Genomic DNA, 21,859 nt, shown 5'->3' on the forward strand with positions numbered 1-21,859 from the left:
TGGATTAGGGAGTCGTATAGTATACTACTCTTATACTCTAAATATTAGCTGATGTATGTTTTATCATGGCTTAGATGCATTATTTATTTATTTTACTATCATATTATATCTTGTTCTAGCAATAAAGTAGGTACAATTTTCAGAACAGTTCAACGGTTGCTGCCAAACAAAAGTACAACTCTAAAACAATGTCATGTTCTAATATTTTTGCATTTTTATGTTCTTAGCATGTTTATTAACCTTAAAATAGGCGACCCACCAAGTTTCAGGTCAAAATACCACCGTTTGACCACCGAAACAGCCAACCAAAAAAAAAAAAAAAAAACCCACGGAAATACTGAAACGAAACAAGATCTTGAACCTTGGGTAGGACATAACAAGGGAGAGAAAATCACCACTAAGGGTGATCATGGAAAGGAACTGAGAGGTGGAGAGCTAGAAGAAGGCAGAGGGAGAGAGATGGCGCTAAGAGGGGGCAGCGACGATGTGCATTAGGGTTCAGATCTCGATGATCCTTGCTCTGATAACATTATGGAATTTAGGGAATAATGATTTGTGTCAATATGACAGCAGCCCCACCTAATTTATAATGGACAAGCGAATGTTCTAGAATAGGTACAAGTACAAAAATACCCTTAATGACTAATTAACCCTTGTACCCATATTACAACACTTATAGTGGTGGCTAAGGCTTCAACTATATTACACAGTTATGAGTGCAGATGTAGTAAACAGATGTCTATGCAAAAGACCCTAATTCTTAGGATATAAGAACTTGACTAATATATCAATGCCAACAAGATCTTGGTGCATGGACACTTTTTTTTTTGCAAAGTGCTTTTCATTCATGCATGCAAGCACAATGAGCCATACCAAGCTGGGTATTCGTGTTTTTGTGTTGCGTGGATGTCAGTGATCAGCTTAAGCATGTTTACAAGTATAAACAATTTCCAAGCTATACTCAGCTTACTCGGTTTTTTAATCGTTAAGTAGAAAGTCTAATGTTCAAATCATACTGAAATATATATATATATATATATATATTATATTTCTTTGTTTTGTATAGCAACCTAGTTGGAAAAAATTATATATTTATCTGCTATGACACAACCATTAGCTTTTCCTTGAGAACAATGGCATCTTGGTTTTCAAACTGTAGGTTGTGCACCGATCAGAAGAGAATTACTTTTCCTTCTCTCTATAATTTAACATATAGCTCACAATCAAGTTTTAAGTAATAATCATTCATCATCAAAATTTTAAATAAGTAATAATCCATACGGCACTGTATTAATATTCAATAAAGAAAACATAAAAGCAATATAATAAATGCAATTATGAATTCACAAAATGACATTAGGAACTTCAAACAATATAATATCCAATAAAGAAAACATTAACAACAAAAGAGATGCAATTATGGACTTCCAAAATGACATTAAGAACCCCAATTGTAATAATGTACCGAAATCTATATTGCCTAATGTCAGAAGTGCATGGAATTAACTAGTTGGTCATTGCAAAGACTCAAGTTCTGACTTCTTGTAATATTTGCAATAATGCCAACCCATGAAATTCACAAGGGGACATGGATTTGGGAGATCGGCCAATGCATATCAGACCCAGAATCAGGCTCATTTCATGCACATGTATAGAGACTGATGCAACGAATTGAAGTCATATACTGATGCAGTTGATGGGCAAGTGGTAGGAAAATGGGTTAAAATTTGTCTTAGTACTTGGTAGGCTAAACCAAATAAAAACTAAAAGCAAAAGAATGAGGAGCTTCAATATGAAAGAAAGGTAGTGTAAAGGTATAGCATTGGTCGCATAGTTTTTAAGGCTGTAAGGCGACGGAGGCGTTTGAGGGTCTTTCAGAGAACCTTAGCTATAAGGCGGGCATAAAGCGTCGCCTTATTGACTCAAGCGTTCTTGTGTAATTTTTTTATAAAACCAATCTATTTGGCTAAAATCCTAGTTGAATCCTATTACTCATATGCTAAATAAATATTAAAAGTTCATACTTCATACCAATGTAAGATATTCATCAAGAAAACAAATCAATAAAGTGAATAAACTAAGTTCATCTTCATCAATCATCAATCATCAATATTCAATCATCAATCATCAATCATCATAACATATTAACATATAATGAGAAATTGAGAAGACGGAATAAGAAAAAGAAAAAAAAAGAAAAAACACATGGAGACATTAACATGATAACATCAGAATCCACTCATCCAGTTGAATACAGAAGCTAACTCCATTCAAGTTCCTAGTTTTCAGTTTAAAATTAGAAGACAAATTAGAGAAGTATGGAAGAAAAAATTAGAAAATACTCAACATACTGAACATACAAAAACAAACAATAACATATCTAAGAATTGCATACATATTATAGAATTACAGATAACAGATCAAAGTGTGTGTGTGTGTGTGTGTGTGTGTGTGTGTTAAAGGGAGTAGAGGCTGGAGGCTATCGTTAACTATTTCTAGTCTAAAGATAACCAATTAGCCACTTCTTGTCTTCTTGAAAAGTGAAAACAATACTTAAGAAAAACTGCAAAAAGCTTGTTAGCTAACTTCATTGCATCGGAAAGAATAAGCCAGAACTCTGAATACAATTATTATCACTAAAAGTCTAAAGCAAAATTAAAAATAAAAAAGAAGGAAGAAGAAGGGAGAAAACACATAGCGTCGTAACTCGTAAGACTCACCGTAGGAAGAAAAAAAAAAAAAAAAAAACTTTTAAAGACTTGAGAGTCGTTACAGTCATACGACTCTCATGTAACGACTCTCAAGTCTCACCATATGGTGTATGATGAAGATGAAAGAAGAAGGAAGAAGGGAGAAGAAAGAAGAAGAGAGAAAAAAAAAAGCACACAAAGAAGATAAGAAAAATCAGAAAATAGAAAAATAAACAATAACATACCTGGAGAGAGTGGAAGAAACCTTCGCCGGAGGTCGCCGAAGGCTGCTGGAGGAGAATAATAGTCGCTGCAGAAGTTGCCGAAGAAGAATCAAAGGAGGAGGGACGAGGGAGTGAGGCCGTCGGCTTTGGGGTTTTGCGATTTGGAGTGGAGATAGAGAGATGCGATTTGGGGTTTTGTCTTTTAAGTTATAAAGTTTTTGATCCAATGCATCACATATGCATCAAAACTTATACACCTGCCAATGAGAAAATTTAATTTGGAATCTTCATCAAGCAATTTTAAAATTGTGTTTTAGAAAAAAAAACCCATAAGGCAACCGCCTTTGTCATAAGTCGTCATAAGGCATCGCTTAAGATGCTTTATAGCACCTTATGCTATAAGGCGACCGCCATAGCCACTTCACGTAAGGCAGAGCACTGCCTTATCATCTCTAGACCGCATCACAGTGCCTTAAAAACTATGATTGGTCGTTTGTTCAAAAGAACCAATCTAGACAGAAATATTGTAATTAAGGTAATTTGTAGGAAATAGAATGACATTATTTGTTTTGTATTTCAAGTGCAAGCCTAAACATAAGAGATAATACACTTATAAAGAGTCATACAAAGGGGTGAAAATAGATAGTTATTATGAAATTATGATCGAACTAGGCAAGATTTATTTAGTCATTTGATTCATCATTACACCCCATTTATGTAATGACTGCTTGATCACTATTAGGTCTTAGGCCTAGGCTCCCTATTTGCTACCAAGGATATGATTCAAGCATTCCAGACTGCAACACAAAGAGCAGCTATCAGAAAAATATGTAATGTCCCCCAAATTGTGTTCCTTTTCAGGAAAGCCTACATTATATAACCACCCCCACCCCACCCCCTAGTAGGTGAAAGGAAGATTTGATCCCAAAACTTGGCTAATCCTAGCCCAGGCCATTACCGGTTGCACTAGCTGGCACCTTAATGTTCCTACTAATATAGTGAAGACAAAACCAATGCTAAGTAACATGGTTGAACCCATAAACTACAATTTCCTTCAATTAGTAGAAAAACATTAAACTCCCCATTAAATACTAATCATTTTAATAGTAGAACGAAGACGGAATATATGGTGTGTAACTTTAGTTACACTAAGACGGATAACAAAATAGTGAAACTTGAAGAGAGAGATACCGCAAACTAATTATTTTAGATATCCGGGGTCAACCATAAATAAAGTGACATAGAGGATGATGTTTCCCAGAGAATTAAAGTTAGATGGTTGAAGTGAAGCGGTGCATCTAGGGTGTTGTGTGACCGACATATTGTAAAGCTTAAATGAAAATTCTATAGGAGAACTGTAAAACAGGCTATAATGTATGGGGTGGAATGTTAGGGAGTTAAGAGGCGTAATATATAAGGAGTGCAGTAGAGACGAGGATGTTGAAATGGAAGCATGGAAAAACTAGGAAGGAAATAAGGAATGACCATATTAGAGCTGATTTGAGAGTTGCCCCGATTCATGACAAGCTCCGAAAAAATTTCTTAAGGTGGTATGGCCATGTTCAACGGAGGACTTGGGATGCAACAAAAAGGACGAGTGATCGGATTCAGATGGAAGGATCTAAAAGATCTAGGCATAGGCCTAAAACAATAGGAGAAGTAGTGAGGAAAGACATGCAGAATTCAGGTCTTGCGCCTAGAATGACCTTGAATAGAGCTAGCCTTTAGAAGGGCAAGGATCCATGTGGCCAACCCCATTTTGTTGGGATTTTTTTGCCGCATTGATGTGCTCCTTTCGTTTTATTCTTTATTATTATTTTTCCCTCCCACAGATCTATGTAGCCGACCCCATTTAGTTGAAAAACGGTTGGTGGGTAGTAGTTGAAATACTATTAATTTTCTAACAAATTAATGTTCATTTCTGTTTTACTAAACAAATGCTTAGTAAACATATCACCCAACTGATCTGCAGAAGAAACAAACAGGGTATCAATTAATTTCTTAACTACTGCATTCCTCACAAAATGACAATCAATGTCAATGTACTTGGTCCTTTCATAAAACACTGGGTTACTAGCGATGTAGATAGTAGATTGATTATCATAGAACATCTTCATCGTTTAGTAACAATAAACCCCAATTCATGAAGTAAATATTTTTCACCTACATTAACTCAGTTGTAGTATGAGCCATGGCCCTATAGTTAACCTCAACATTGGATCTTAGCCACAATCATTTGCTTTTTGTTTCTCCACATCACAAGATTACGACCAATGGACATGCAATAACCTGTAATAGATCTTCTATCACCGTCAGCACCAGCCTAGTTTACATAAACTATCCAACCGAATCCATACATTGGTGAGGTCGGTAAATGTGCTTCTTCCTTGGAGAACCTTGAGGTACCTTAAGATTCGACATGTTGCTTCCCAATGTATCTTCTTAGGCGACTCCATAAAATAATAACCCCAACAGAAAAAGATATATCAGGTCTAGCAATAGTTTGATAAATAAGTTTCCCTACTAATCTCCTGTACCGGCGCTTGTCATCAAATTCATCGCACCATAATTTGTCCCAAATTTTTTGTGTGGATCCATAGGAGTATCAACTGGTTTAGAAGCAAGTACATCAATCTCAGACAGAAGGTCTAACACATATTTTCTCTATGACAACTATTACATTGAAGCATTTCAATACCAAGAAAATACCAAAGGGCACCCAAGTCATTCATCTGAAAATTTTATTACAGATAATACTAGATGTATCATCCCTAGATATGATAATATCATCTACATAACTAATACAATCACCCTAGAACCACGATCACGATCAAACATAGAATAATCAGAATAACACTAAGAATCCGCACTAAGTAACAATCAAACTGAACTTATCGAACAAAGCTCTAGGTGACAATTTTAAACCATTAATTTCCTTGTGTAACTTACAAACAATGTGCCATTATCCCCTCGAGCAACATACTATGGAGGTTGCTCCATATACACCTCATGTATATCACCATATAAGAAGGCATTATTGATATCCAACTGATAAAGAGGCCAATTTAAATTCATAACTAAGGAAATATGTACACACACTGAGTTAAGATGAGCAACAGGAGAAAAGGTCTCAGAGTAATCCACACCATAGGCTACCAAATGAGCCTTATTACGTTAAACTGAGCCATTTGGATTATACTTAATGGTGTACACCCAACGACACCTCATAAGGTTCTTACCTAGAGGTAAATCCACTAAGGTCCATGTCTGGCAAGAAATCAAAGCACCAATTTCTGTTTTTATAGCCACAGTCCACCTAGGATGAAATAAAGCCTTATAATGACTTTTAAAAATGGAGTGAGTAAATAAAGATGGTTGCGTCTTTGAAATCTTGCCCCTTGGTGAAATATTGTATGGTTTTAAAGGCCATATCCTTTGCCATAGCTTCACTGCTTGGAGGACCCTCTCCAACTGCCTCCCCACCCAAGCGTTCCCAATTCACCATCATTTAAATGTCCACCCAGCTTGTTGTCATTGCTGGAATGGATCTAAATCTTCTGAGCATCTCTTTAGTTGTCCCTCTGCCTCCTCCATCTATAAGAAAGTCCTGAACAAGTGTTGGCCTGGTAATCAGAGTATTCTTCCCTTCAATAGAAAGTGGATTTGGGTTGATATGACCTATTCTGATACTTCTATCTATGATGTTGGTGGTAAGCTTGCTTTTTGTGCTATGATCTCCCACATTTGGATGGAAATGAACCTTAGAAGATGGGCCTCCAACTCTCACTCCTTTAGTAAGATTTGGAATGCCATCTTTTTTTATGTTGGAGTAAAGCTCTGCTTGCTTCCCTCTCGAGCTATCCGCGACTCTCCTAGGAACAAGCTCATTGTTGCCTCCTAGGATCTCCCCCCCTCCATCATCTTCCCCCCTACCCCACCCGTAATGGTTTTGCGGGCCTTCCCTTGTTCACAGTCTTTTGACTTCTTTCCCCTAGGGGCTGTCATTCCCTCCACCCTTCTTCCACGTTGGTAATGCACTTATTATTCACCCAAAAAAAAAAAAAAAGATAAAGCAAAGCTATATAAGAGAGATGTAAGGTGAGATAGAAAAAAAATTTTCTATAGGATAAGCAATCATGTATTTTTGGGTGGAAAAACGGGTACCTTTGCGAAGGGAAACATGTAAGTCATTAGGAGATGATGAGAAAATAGGATCTCCAGCTGGAGGATCAAATCAAGTGGTGGACTGAGAAGTTGGTAGAACCAACGCAAGCTACACAGTCATCTTATGTCGTTAATACACTAACAGTGGTGCAAATGAGGTAGTAAGTGGAGCACCATCAAATGGCACAAGAGCAGGAATAGGTGTGCGAACAACATCTAATGTCAAGAGAAAAGATAGTAGGAGGAGGTAGAAAATATGGAGTACGCAAAATGTAACATTGGCACTAACAAATTGTTGTTGATTAAGAGGATCATAACACTAGTACCCTTTCTGAGTTCTCAAGTAACCATGAAAAACACACTTGACAGCCCTAGGAGACAACTTATCATCTGGAGGATGCAAATTATAAACAAAGCACACAACCAAAAACCCAAGGCAGCAAAGGAAATAAGGGGTAATTTGGAAACACAGCAGAAAAGGATGATCGGTTATCTAAGACAAAAAAGGGCATTCAGCCAATCAAGAACAAGCAGTGAAAATTGCATCACACTTAAACCTTTTGGGAACATGCATATGAATCATTAAAGACCAAGCAGTCTCCCATCTCTTCCAACATATCTGTACAGGTCACCACCTCGTACCATAATCTTTTCAACTGGACAAAAACTTTGCACTAATCCTTATTCCAGAATTGTAACTTACTACATTCATCCAACCCTACTTGGGATGCATATACGCTAATTATGTTACAACCACTTTCTTTAACACAAGCATAATAGATAAAATCTTATCTACAATCTTTCAACATCCAAAACGTCATCCTTTAGATCTTTGTCCACTACTATGCCTACTCCACTTCTACTACTTTGGTCTCCCAAATACTAGAGTTTTGAAGTTATCCAACATCTTAGCTTTTTTTTACCCTTCCATCTAATCTCTTGAATGCATGTAATATTAATCCTTCTTCTCCTCATCTATCATCTATCTCATATAATATATTAAAAAATAAAACTATAAGGCATTCATCCAAACCACAAGGTGTCCAAGACAACACCCAGGTGACCAAGGCAGTCGGCTTTCCTACTTCAAGTAAGCCGTGGGTTAGCCTTGGCCTAGAAAATCTGTCTGGACACCTAGGCAGCACCTTGAGAACTATGCATTGATGCATACAGCATACCCCAAGAACATATAACATAGAAAGCATATAATGAGGGTTTAAACGAGACAGTAACTTACGATGACAATCCATTTAACCTAACAATGATGCTCCACGATGATCTAATAAGAACTATCACCTTGAACATGTGACAAGAAAAAAAAAATCTCTACCGGTTTTATTTTTTTAAATTTGAACTTAGTTACTAAATTTACTACTTTTTTTTTTTTTTATTGTTTCTCAGGATTGATGTGCTTCAGACCTTGACACGGATGTCAGCTCGACACAGTTAGAGAGCATCTATCTATCTATCTATCTAACCTAGGCGGCGCCTTGAAAACTATGCATATCCACTAGCAGGTGGTCTGGTCCTCTCAATCCCATTTTTCCATCAAAAGGTAGGGCGAATTCTAAGGTTCCTTATTCCATTGTAGAGTGGAAGAAGAGGGAGAATGGCCACAGCCCCACCAGCTCCCTGCATTTCCAACCCAAAAGGAATTGAAAATGAAACAAGAATCTGTTCTATCTATGGAGTGGAGTGACTTTCCTTAATCTCCCCTTGATGCATACAGCATATTCCAAGAACATATAACATAGGATGAATGTAATAAGGATTTATTGAAAAAAAAGTAACTTATGATGACATTCTATCTAACCTAACAATGATGCTCCAAGCTTATGTAATAAGAACATGGTATCACTTGAACATGTGAGTGATGTGACAAGAAAAAAAAAATCTCCACTGGTTTTATTGTTTTAAATTTAAACTTAGTTATTAAAGAGCTTTGCACTTAATGGCTTGGGTATGGTAATTGAAAAATCCAGGGTAGCTGCCCTACCCAACAGGTACCTGCCCTGGTTACCTTATAAATTTTGTGAGGTCCATGCATATCTATTGTGGTAGGGTATGGTTTTCCAATATTTTAAGAGGGTCCAATATGGTATTGGTGATATGTGTCCTGAGCCTACTCCATTGTGCCATCCCTACATGAAAACCCCCAAGGGAAACCAAAGGAAGGAAACTAAGATGAGATTAAAAAAGTCAACAAAAAAACAAAAAGCATTATATCAACTAAAAGGATGAGGTTAATGTTAGAGATGTTAGTTATGTTACTCTAAGGGCAGTATTGTAACTTATCTCATTATGTTTTATTTTCCTTTTCCTCCTTAGGGAGGTATGTGTAATTTCCCTCCTTAGGGAGGTTTCTGTAATACCTTGTAAATATATTAGAAAAGGATACATTGGTGTATGCAAGATTCTCTCACAACAGACTATTCCAACATACCATCGATTCCCTCTCTTCTCCCTCTTCTACTTCTCCATCTTCTTCCTCATCTCACATCTCATTGTTCCTCTCCATTCACATATTCTAACTTGGTATCAGAGCTTCTTGTAAGGTTGATTTGAGAGTCAAACTACTTGTCTCCTTCCTTCTTCTCTTCTCTTTGGAACCCTAGGTTACAAAGGGGTTCTAAGGAAAGGGACTTTTATGTAAGAAGATTGAAGAAACCTTGAGGGAGGCATGCAAGGAGACCATAGAGACACCAAGGGGAGTTTTTCTTTGAAGAAAGGGACACTTGCAGGTTGCAAGAACCAAAACCAGGTTTAGGTAAGCTCACCGCCAACCCTGGAGTATTTTTCCCTTTTCTCTCTCATCTGGTCAGCTTTAGGGCGGAAACCAGGCCCATTTGGATCGCCCTAGGGTGTAGTATTAACCCTCTCGGTCTCGTTACAAGCCTCCTTGAGTTGGGCAGCCACAACTCAAAAATATCAGTCCATATAGGGTACCGCCTGCCCTGTTTTGCTGTTTTTTACTTCTAAAACATTGTCGGCTGTGATGCTTCCAACTGCTATTTGCTTGTGAGGTATGATGTTTAGGGCTATTTAGCTCCTATGTTATGATCCTACACCTTGAAGGAGGTAAATTCTATGAATTTCTTTGAAGTGTATGCTTGGATTGATGGCTAGTTTTTTTCTGGTTCAGGGAAAGCAATTTTTTGGATAGAGTTTGTACTCCCCACCTTGTGTGTGACCCTTTATCTACAATACGTCTGAAGATAGTGGCCTTGGAGCCCTCTTTGGTGATGTTTCAGCCAGTGTATTGAGTGGTGCTCCTCCTCCTCCTATGGTTTTTGATAACCCACATACCCATATCTCTATTGTGAAGTTGAACAACACCAACTATTTGGATTGGGCTCATTCTGTGAAGCTTTCCTTGCAAAGTAGAGGAAAGCTAGGGTATGTTACGGGTACCATTAAGGATCCTAACCCAAAAGACCCGATATATCCAAAGTGAGAGACTGAGAACTCCACTGTTATGACATGGCTATTTTTTCCATAAAACCTAAGATCGGAAGGTTTTTGAGGAAAGAAACTGCCAAGGATATTTGGGATAGTGTTACTAAGACTTTTGACTGTGTGGGTGACTCGGCCAAGGTTTATCAACTACTTCAGAAGGTTATTAGCATGAGGCAAGGGACTAGGACCATTTCTGAGTACTACAACACTGTCATTAGTCTCTGAGAGTATAATTAATATAAGGACCTCCAATTGTCTAATCCTAATGATGAAACTAAGGTTTATCGGACACTTGAGAAGGAATAGGTTCTTATTTTGCTTGGTGGGTTGAATCCCGAGTATGAGCCAATCCGGATACAAATTTTGGGTCGGTCTCCTCTTCCATCCCTTGTTGAAGTGTGTAATTATTTGCAGAGTGAGGAGACCAGGCAGGTGGCCATAGAACATACCCCTTCTCTTGAGCGGTCAGCTCTTACTACTAGCTCTCAAAAGGATTGGTGTGGTGGCGGCCGAGGCCAAGACCCACCTCGAGGAGATGACAAATGATGTGATCATTATGGGAAGTCTGAGCACACTAAAGAGAGATGCTGGGTTCTTCATGGTCGACCTCCTGGCATGCATGGTGGTTCTAGTGGTGCTCGTAGTGGGGGAGCTAAAGCCTACAGCGTTGAGACTGAGCATGCTACTATAGGGTCTGCTTCTAGCCCACAGCCAGAGCATAGTTCCCTTACTATGGAGGATATTACAGTATTCCGCAAGGTCATGTCTCAACTGGGAGGCTCATCATCTTCTTCCCTTATAGTGCTAGAGTCCTCAGCTTCCGCATTACAGGTTTCCTCATCTGCCCCTTCCATAGCTCCATCTTGGGTTATTGATTCGGGTGCTACGGATCATATGACTGGTACGTCCCATTATTATGATACATACTCTATTGTTCCGGTAGAGATAAGGTCAAGGTTGCCGATGGCTCCCTTTCCTCCATTTCTGGTAAAGGTAGCATTTCTATTACTCCTTCCATTTCACTTGATTCTGTTCTTCACGTTCATGACCTTACCCATAATCTCTTGTCTGTGAGCCATCTGACAAAACTGTTGTCACTTTTTTTCCTTCTCATTTTCTCTTTCAGGATTTGGCGACGAAGATGATTATTGGCAGTGGGCGTGAAGAGAAAGGACTCTACCTACTTGAACCTCAATCACCTTTTTTTGCTACAGCTCAGTCTTATGTGTGTAGACGTACTAATAGCAGTTCTGTGGATTCTGTGATGTTGTGGCACCAATGTTTAGGACATCCATCTTTTGCTATTATGAGGAAACAATTATCTCATTTATTTACTTCTGCTCCCAATTCTATGTCTTTCATTGTGAACCATGTATCTTTGCTAAATATTATCGTTCTTCTTATCCTTATCATGGTAATAAATCTACTGTTCCTTTTCACATTGTGCACTTTGATGTTTGGGGGCCCTCTACTACTACCTCTTTACTCGGATTTCGTTACTTTATTTCTTTTGTTGATGATTTTTCCCGTATTACTTGGACTGTTCTGATGAAGCACAAGAGTGATGTGTATGATGCCATTAAAAATTTTTATCATATGGTATGTACACAATTTGACACCAAAATTAAAATTGATCGTTCTGACAAAGGGGGGAGTATATGTATGGTGATCTTCAAGACTTTTTCACTGACTATGGCATTATCCATCAGCTAGCTTGTGTTGACACACCCCAACAAAATGGGGTAGCTAAGAGGAAAAACCGCCATTTGTTAGAGGTCAGTAGGAGTCTACTCTTTGGCATGCATGTTCCTAAAACTATTTGGTTTGATGCTCTTCTTACTGCTGCTTATTTGATTAACCGTATGCCAACACAACTCCTTGGCTCCAAAACTCCCTTGGACATCATGTCTCCTCAGTCTTCTTCTTTCTCTCTTCCACCAAAAGTGTTTGGGTGCATCTGTTATGTCCATGTTGATAAGTCTTCTCGGACTAAACTGGACCCCAAGGCACTTAAATATATCTTTCTTAGCTACTCCTCCACTACCAAGGGATACAAGTGCTATCATCCTTCTTCCAGACGAAGGCTTCTCTCTAAAGAAGTCACATTCCTTAAGTCTGCACCTTTTTCTGTCTCTCCTCAGCATCCTTTTCAGGGGGAGCATAATGGAGGTGAAAAGGCTACTGATGAGATCCCTTTTCTTTCCCCATTGCCTCTCTCTCCTTTTATGCTTGACATTGGGAAACAAAAAGAGGTGGATATTATTGATGTTGGTGATCATTCAAGAGGTGGTTCAGGTTCAGGTAATGAAAAAGAGACCATTGTGTACACAAGGAGGAACAAGAAGACCTGCCAGAGTCCTTTTTGAATCCAACTCCTGAGATCAACCCTCCTCAGTCAAGTAATATCCTTCCTTCCACATCAAAGTTAGATCTTCCTATTGCTATTAGGAAGGGAAAGAGAGCTTGTACTAATCCTATCGCCCAGTTTGTTTCCTATGACTCTATACCCTACAGGTGTTGCATTTATTATTGCTCTACATCTACTTCTATTCCCAAAAATGTTTCTGAAGCTATGTCTGACCCAAAGTGGAAGCAAGCTATGACTGAAGAAATGATGGCTCTCAATAAAACCTGGAAATGACCTTCCAAGGGGGAGAACTCCAATTGGATGCAGGTGGGTCTACACAATCAAGTACCGGTCAGATGGTAGTATTGAGAGGTACAAAGTAAGGCTGGTGGCAAAAGGATACAGTCAAGTGTATGGGATTAACTATCAGGAGACATTTGCTTCTGTGGCTAAGCATAACACCATAAGGGTCCTTTTATCTCTGGCAGCAAACAAGGTTTGGCCATTGTATCAATTGGATGTGAAGAATGCCTTTCTACATAGGGACTTAGAAGAGGAAGTGTATATGCAAACTCCTCCTGGATTTAAATTCCCTTCAGCTCCAGGAAAGGTGTGCCTTCTCAAGAAGGTTCTGTATGGTCTTAAATAATCTCCAAAGGCCTGGTTTGAAAGGTTCCACCAGGCCATCCTGAAGAATAGCTATTCCCAAAGTCAGGCTAACCACACTTTATTCACTAAGTGTGGTAATGGCACCATCACAGCTTTGATTGTCCATGTTGATGGACATTGTGGTAACTGGAGATGACAGAACTGAGATAGTTAATCTGAAGAACTACTTAGCCCAACAGTTTGAGATTAAGGATCTAGGATCCTTAAAAGTATTTCCTGGGGATTGAAATGTCTAGATCCAAGAAAGGCATAAATATATGCCAAAAGAAGTTTATTCTAGACCTCTTGTAAGAAACAGGAATGTTGGGCTGCAAGCCTGCAAGTTCTCCTATTGAGCAGAATCATAAACTGGGGAAAGATGCTGGCCCTTCTCTTGTTGATGTGGGGAAATATCAAAGGCTAGTTGGGAAGCTTATTTATTTGTCCTTGACTCATCCAGACATTACTTATGTAGTGGGGGTGGTGTGTTAGTTTATGCATGCTCCCAAGAGTGGGCACTTGGATGCGGTTTACCACATCCTCCGGTACTTGAAGTCCTCTCCAGGATAAGGACTACTTTTTGCCAAGCATAACCACATGAGGATAGAAGGCTTCACTAATGCAGATTGGGCTGGCTCAGTCTCTGATAAGAGATCTACATCAGGCTATTGAACATTTGTAAGTGGAAACCTAGTTACACGGCGGAGCAAGAAGCAATCTGTGGTGGCTCGGTCTAGTGCAGAGGCAGAATTTAGAGCCATCGCTCAGGGAGTGTGTGAGCTTCTTTGGTTGAGAAGGCTGGTCCAAGAATTGGGTTTTGATACTGAGGAACCTATGAGGCTTTATTGTGACAACAAGGCTGCCATAAGTATAGCTCACAACCCTGTGCAGTATGACAGGACGAAGCATATAGAGGTGGACAGACACTTCATTAAAGAGAAGATTGACACTAGTTACATATGCACACCTTTTGTGAGGACTAGAAATCAGTTGGCTGATATATTCACAAAGGGTATTCATCATCAGTTCAGTTCTCTGCTGTCCAAGCTGGGAATGCATGATATTTATTCTCTAGCTTGAGAGGGAGTGTTAGAGATATTAGTTATATTACTCTAAGGGCAGTATTGTAATTTATCTCATTATGTTTTATTTTCCTTTTCCTCCTTGGGGAGGTATGTGTAATTTCCCTCCTTAGGGAGGTTTGTGTAATACGTTGTAAATATATTAGTAAAGGATATATTGGTGTATGTGAGATTTCTCTCACAACACACTATTCCAACATATCATCGATTCCCTCTCTTCTCCCTCTTCTACTTCTCCATCTTCTTCCTCTTCTCACATCTCATTGTTCCTCTCCATTCACATATTCTAACTGTTAATAAGCTCCACCCCTCTAGCACAACCTCCCCCACTTCAAATGTTGCAATATCAACATAAAAATTGAATGAGCACTAAAATTACATGTCTGAAAAAAATTACACCCTTCGAACAACAGGCACACGAAACTAATATAGTAATATGGGTGTATATACTGAGAAAATACAATTCAACAAACAAAAAGAATTTAACGACTAAAGGGATGATATCCACTGTGAGCATGCATAGGTTGAAGTAAAGTCAATTTGCACAATTCCTCAATCTATTGGGAACTGGTCTAAAAAGTAAGTGGGCAGCAAAACAAACCAATATAGTATGGTGGCTTAACTGTGGCATAGCAGACCAAAAACCTTAAATAGCTAGATACAGTTATCTGCTCAAGATTGGGTGTTTTCAAAGCGGACTTGACAGGATGAAGCTTAACATCTTATACTATCATCAATGCGAATATTGTCTTAACCATTAATTGAGGCATGGAAGCAGGGAAACTTATAGTTAGACACAGTTTTCAAGGCACCGCTAGGCATCTAGGCACCTTCACGGTGTTAAGGCGATGCCTCTCCTTATTGGATGTAGGTAAGGCAGCCTCCTTGGCCAGCTAGGCACCACCCAACCATCGTCATGGAGCCTTTGTCCGCCTATGTGGCTGGGAGGGCGCCTTACACTTTTTTTGGGGTTATATAATATAGATTCTTTTCCCAACCTTTTTAATTTGGCAGTGTACAGGATTATAATGCTTGCAATACATGGAATCATTGAATCTTACACCTTGCTATACTGCTGTGTCTGGGTATACCATTACAGTTTATTGCTAATTCTCTGCTAGAATCAATTCTTATCCTAGTGACATATCAAATATCATTGAACTGAATTACTGAAATATCTTCTTTGTTCAATTTATATGCAACTGTTGGTTTTTACAGCTAGTTCTTGTGAACAATTGTCCAGTCTTACAATGGATGTTAATTTATATGTAATTTCTGGTTTCTTTAATTGGCTGTTAATTTACTTCTGATGCTTATGATGTGTCTATAATAGTACATGGGAGAGTGGGAAAAACACTAGGGCTCCACCACCTCAGATCGTCTTGGTGCCTTGAAAACTATGATTAGACACAAATCAGTCCAGCCAGATAGCCAGCAATTGATAAATTAATTAGACATCAAAAAACAGAAGGTTTACCCACAAGAGGCAGGAGGGACTATGGATTGGATAGCTGCAATCACTAAATTAAATAAATTTTGATAATAGGAGATCTATGTGTGGATATATGGGCAGACCACAAACACTTGTTTTAGTGCACCACATGTGCAACACAACAAAAAACAAGGCATGTCCAAGTTTTCTTATGAAGCAAGACAATTGTGATCTAGTGACCCTTCTGTAGCTAAAAATGAAAGAGACTGGTGGCAATTCATACCCGTAAGTTAAAATATTAGAACTTCAACAAAATACTGCCTACCTATGATAGAGGCACAATGCATATTGGCATAAGGTTCCTCCCCAGTAAGCAATTCCCACATGATAATCCCAAATGAGTAGACATCAATCTACAACAACAGGGGATGAAAGAAATGTAAGACAAAATACCACATAAAATTCAGCAGAATATAATAGACAAGATACAAAATATAATCCGAAAACTTCACAACCATGCTAAGATTATCCTTACTTTTTCTGTTACCATGTTACTTTTTCCACTAAGGAGTTCAGGTGCCATCCATGGTAAAGTTCCCCGGACGCCTCCGGACACTAAGGTGTGTTGTCTTACTTTCGATAAGCCCAAATCACCAATCTTAACAAGAACATGAAAAATATAAAATTGATTCAGTACCACACACCCTTCAATGATCTAATACAGTATCAGTAACTACTCCAAATAATTTACAACAGAACCAGCTGAAGAACGAATATTGCAAGAGTACATACAGAAGAACAGCAAAGTAACTCAGACCCATTGTAGTGAGACACATACCAAATGGCCCTAATACACGACCCCTTTCCCACCTACACAACCAAATTCACCCCCCACCCAAAATAAAAAGAAGAAAATAATAGTAAAGAAAACACACAAACCAAAATTATGTAAAGGGTTGCGGAACTTGGACATGAAAACATGTTGGGCACAGATATGCTATTATACAAACTGTCACAACAAACATAGAAATACCTACAGATCTGCACAGTAGGCTTCATTCATCATAGACATGTTACTGAAAAAAAATTTAGTTCAAGTAGCATGCAGAAAAAGGAGGATGCATATAAAAAAAGGAGAGATAAACGTCATAAAGCTCTGGCTAAAAGAGATAATATCATTAAAGTTCTGTGAAAAGAGTAAGATGCTAATTGGATAAAAGGAATATTTATTATAAATTAATTTTCTCTGAAGACCACCATTGTCCTAATGTGCATATGATAGTGACTTAACAAAATTTTAGAATATGCAATGTCCTTACTATGTGGGTCATGAGCTTCCTTCCTTACCACAACTCCACTGATGAAAACTAAATTATTCCAGAATAATTCTGGAACTGAAATAAATCAAAGACTTTCATTACAACAGCTCAACATAATTCAGTAATAAATGGAAACATAACTAACAAAAGGGAGAAATCCAAAAACAAAAAGGAATCCTTGACACACTTACCTTGCACACAGGTCTTTGGGGATCCCTCATATTTACTAGCAGATTTTCACACTTCAAATCAAAATGAACAATGTTCTTTCCATGCAAATACTCCATTCCAAATGCAGCATCCATAGCTAGGATGAGTCTCTTACGACGATCAATTGTCCTGTTCAAAGTTACCATGATGTCAACGTGCCCCTTTACATGCTCCACAAATCAGTCAACAATAACAATTCCAAATATGTGAGAATTTTATTCATGACCATCCAAACTATCTACCTGTCTTTCTTTTGAAGAAATTGCTTCAAAGATCCATTGACCATGAATTCCGTCACAGTTGCTAGAGATCCATCAGGACCATCACGAACTATACCATAAAAAGATACAACATTTGGATGATGCAATGAACTCAATATCAAAGCCTCCTTCCAAAAATCAGCAATCTACCAAGCAGGGACAAATAACAGAAAAGAAGTTTAGCATGGACTACCAAAGTAAGAGTACCATGACAAAATTTCGAAAGTTAGGCATAAGTTACAAGACCAGTGAATAGAAAGCCAAGCTTCATAGAAAGAGTACTACAAAAAGGTTACTTCTATAAAGTTAGAAAAGCAATTCAACATAAATACAGAGGTAAATTGCCAGTAAATGAGGTCAACCACAGCTACAAGTTCAGCAGAAAGGTGGGACACAGTGATGCAGAAACTAGGTTTATTTATTTTTTTTACTGTTGATTTTAGCAATCCAGTTTATCTCTATCTTATCTTAATCTCCAGAGTCAGTCTTTTGACAAACAGTAAATAGCCCCTAAGCTATCCTATTTTGGGTTAGCATACACTATAAATATACATAAGGGCCTATGGCCTCCCCAACCATTTGAAGTAATATACCAGTTCAGATTTCCTAAATTTTTTTGTTGTGGATTCAGTAGCGTGCTTGGTGGATTCCAGGTGAAGGCTAAGGTGGATTTCTCAGTGGAATTGTGGATTCCATTCAAGGGTTTTGGTGGATTCCAAAACCACCGCGGGTAGATTCCTATTGTATTATTTATCTCTTCTATCTTTCAATCTAGGGCAAATTACTCAGACCTCCCCTGGATTATGTGTTAATCTCAACCCCTACCCACGATTTGGAGAATTTACTTGGACCTCCCTTACTATACATATATACGAAAAAGCCCACTCCGTTAGCTGAGTGCTGTTACATGATGACATCATCATGGCATAAAATCATAATTGAAAAAATTACCCTTAAGGGGAGGGTGACGTGATGATTTTACCCTACTACTCAAAACCCCTCAACTGTCATTGCCCTTTGCTGAGAACCTCCTGCAATTCATCTTCTTCAATTGTTTAGTCACTGCCTAAGCTGCGGAGAACCTGCCCTTGAATCCCAAGACCTGCAACTCTTCTTCTACCTTTCCACCGCCAGAGATCACCTCACCATATTAGAGTCTGCACCCTCAGGAAGATTAAAAGAAAACTTTGTCGACCATAGTTGTCACGGCGCCAAGGCGAACCAAGGCGGTGGAGGGTTGTCTAAGAGCTTAGGCGAGAAGGCACACGCCTTGAGGCGAACAAGGCGACCAATTGTTATTTTTTATTTTCCCTATTTTCTAACATTATTTAGTAAGCTATATATACCTTGTATCATAAAAAATTAAGATTAAGCAACATCAAGTCATTAAAAATCAACATTTAACCATATTAAATCATAAAAAATTACCATTAAGTCATATTAAGTTATAAAAAATCTAAATTTCGAGAAATGCTCTGGTTCTATAATAAGTTTGACTAGTCAAATGATATTATTTTTACATGACACTTTTTGTATCAGTTATAATATAAAACCAGCTTTCCAACAAGTCTAAGATTACTTAAATCTGAGTTGTAATGACAAAGTTATGCTCTGGTCAAACTTATTTTTAAGTGCACGAATGCTGTTAAAATCGCCTGAATGAAAATAATTTTATGGATATCAAAACAAAAAATTATTTTACCGGACTTTAGGTTTTTAGCAATGTTTTAACATGATAGAATTTATAAAATTTTCATAATTGAGAAAAACTCCAACATTTAAAAGTTGAAAATCGCCTCTATAATCAAAATCCAATTTTTCTTCTTGGAATGGGGGGTTGACTTTTTATCCTTTTGGAATTTGATTTTTAAACTATTTTTATTGGATTCAAATAAGGGGTATTTACTTATTTATGAATAATATTTTAAGTAAATGAAGTAACAAATATAAAAAGCATTTACTTAAATGATATTTGGCATAAATAAGTACCAAAACACAAGGCGGCATGCAGTGCAATAAGGCGACTGTCGCCTAGGCGACGCCTTGACAACTATGTTGTCGACACATGCTTTCTTGTAGAACCCATGGAAGGTTCTTTCTTCTTACTTCTTAGCCAGTGGTTTTAATGGAAGGAGAACATCCTACCTGTTTTATCTTCAAGTGGATACCCCATCTTCATCCTTTGTGCAAAAGCAAAATGGGCTTTGACGATACTAGTATTTATAGGTCATTTCGGAAAGTTAGCACAGTGGGTCATTCGTTGTTTGATAAGACGGAGAGGCATTCTCCTTTGAAAAGCCAAGGGGTTGAAGAGAAATACAAGCTTTCTCCTTGGAAAACCCACTTCCAGACTCGAGAATCTGAAGCAGGTGATTGAGAAGTAGAACCCCTTCCGCAAGACGAAATTGATGAGCAATTCTTGTTTCATTGTGTCCCACTTCTGATATCCAAATCAATCTCCTTAAATCTCATTCTATGCAAACCTAACCTCCAAATTTTCTATGAACTCCCGAATTTGAAGCGATCCACAACGAAATCGCTGACAATCGAAGACAAAAACAAAAGAAGAAAACAAGGAAGCGGAAAGAGGGTCTATGCGTGAAGAAGAAGAAAACAATTCCTATTTGACATCGACCTTAGAAGAACAACAACAAAAATCTCCCGAAGTCTTGTGTTGATTCATTCATGGTCTGTAGGAGCGAGTTATTTCTGGTTTGCTTTTCTGGTTACCTCTTACTTTGGAGATGTGGGTTCCGGTTGCAAAGATTGGCAATTATGGAGAAGAGATGGGGAAGGAGAAGATTAAGGGTTTAGGATTTAAACAAACCCAATCAATTGAAAACCAAGATGATAAGTTAGACAATTAATTTGGTAAAGATATATACTGTGTTACACCCGTACCCAAATCCGGTCTAATTTAACCTTTTAATAACAGGTGATGCATCGAAGAGTGTTAGTATTGGTGACATATGGATAGCAATGGTCTACTGCTTAAGTGGGACGAGATGACCCCTCGTGCTAATGCAAATGTTGACGATCGAATTGGAAGGGGGTCAGATCCCCTATGCCTGGGTGGTCCAAGATGATAAGTTAGACAATTAATTTGGTAAAGATATACTGTGTTACACCCGTACCCAAACCCGGTCTAATTTAAACTTTTAATAACAGGTGACGCATCGAAGAGTGTCAGTATCGGTGACATGTGGATAGCAATGGTCTACTGCTTGGTGGGACGAGATGACCCCTCGTGCCAATGCAGATGTTAATGATCAAATTGGAAGGGGGTCAGATCTCCTATGCCTTGGTGGTGAGTGAGTAAACACCCCTTCATCTTGTTTGCATGGTAGAGACTCTCTATATGACCATGCACAAGCCCCTAGGGAACCAACCTAGGTGTAGGCCAAAGGGCTTGGGAATTTACTAAGTACAGCAGTAGAAACTGACCATTGGTAAATCTCACTGGTTGGTCAGTACCAGTGACCATCAATTGGTGGTCTGACAGTCCCAAATTGCATTTTTTTCCCAAGGGACACGCTATACGCGTAATGACTACTCTACCCTCATAGGACCTACCTACTTCATTCATACAACTTGTATGCCCAAGATGGTGGATCCCCGTGGCTCGACACATGGGTTAAGTCATTTAGGTAAGATTCATTGGGGTGAAAAATAGGCCCTAGTGAGTCTTGACTATAAATAGAAAGATATGAGCTTAGGAGCTTGTGAGCTCATTTCATAAGCCCTAAAACGTGGGAGAGGGAGAAAAAGAAGGAGAAGGAAAAAGAGGAAAGTCCCAGATACTCGGCCCTTTGTTACCAACACTTCTTTAGGTAAGGGGGATTTTCCCTAACCCCTTTTCCTCCCTCCATTTTGGGTTTGGGTAGGTTAAATTTCAGGGTTTTACCAAGTTGGAGGGGTACACCTCAACCCCAATGACTTTGGCTAGCTGGGGTAGTGTACATTACACTCCCTCGTAGCTTTTAATGCAAGGCTAGATTACAAGTAACTAACTCCGCAGTTTATAACC

General features: G+C 38.5%; 1 protein-coding gene across 1 annotated transcript in view; it reads right to left on the bottom strand.

The window, feature by feature from the left end:
* The window catches only part of LOC122059206, a 70,465-nt gene that overhangs the window by 23,096 nt on the left and 25,510 nt on the right, over positions 1-21,859 (bottom strand). The window contains exons 5-8 of the mRNA XM_042621893.1: positions 17,815-17,978; positions 17,554-17,701; positions 16,579-16,701; positions 16,369-16,456 (exon numbers count right to left, since the gene is read on the bottom strand). Coding sequence (XP_042477827.1) covers positions 16,369-16,456; positions 16,579-16,701; positions 17,554-17,701; positions 17,815-17,978 — 523 coding nt within the window. The remainder of the gene's footprint in view (positions 1-16,368; positions 16,457-16,578; positions 16,702-17,553; positions 17,702-17,814; positions 17,979-21,859) is intronic.

This window comes from Macadamia integrifolia, chromosome 13 (assembly GCF_013358625.1).
Source record: "Macadamia integrifolia cultivar HAES 741 chromosome 13, SCU_Mint_v3, whole genome shotgun sequence".
Classification (NCBI taxonomy): Eukaryota; Viridiplantae; Streptophyta; class Magnoliopsida; order Proteales; family Proteaceae; genus Macadamia; species Macadamia integrifolia.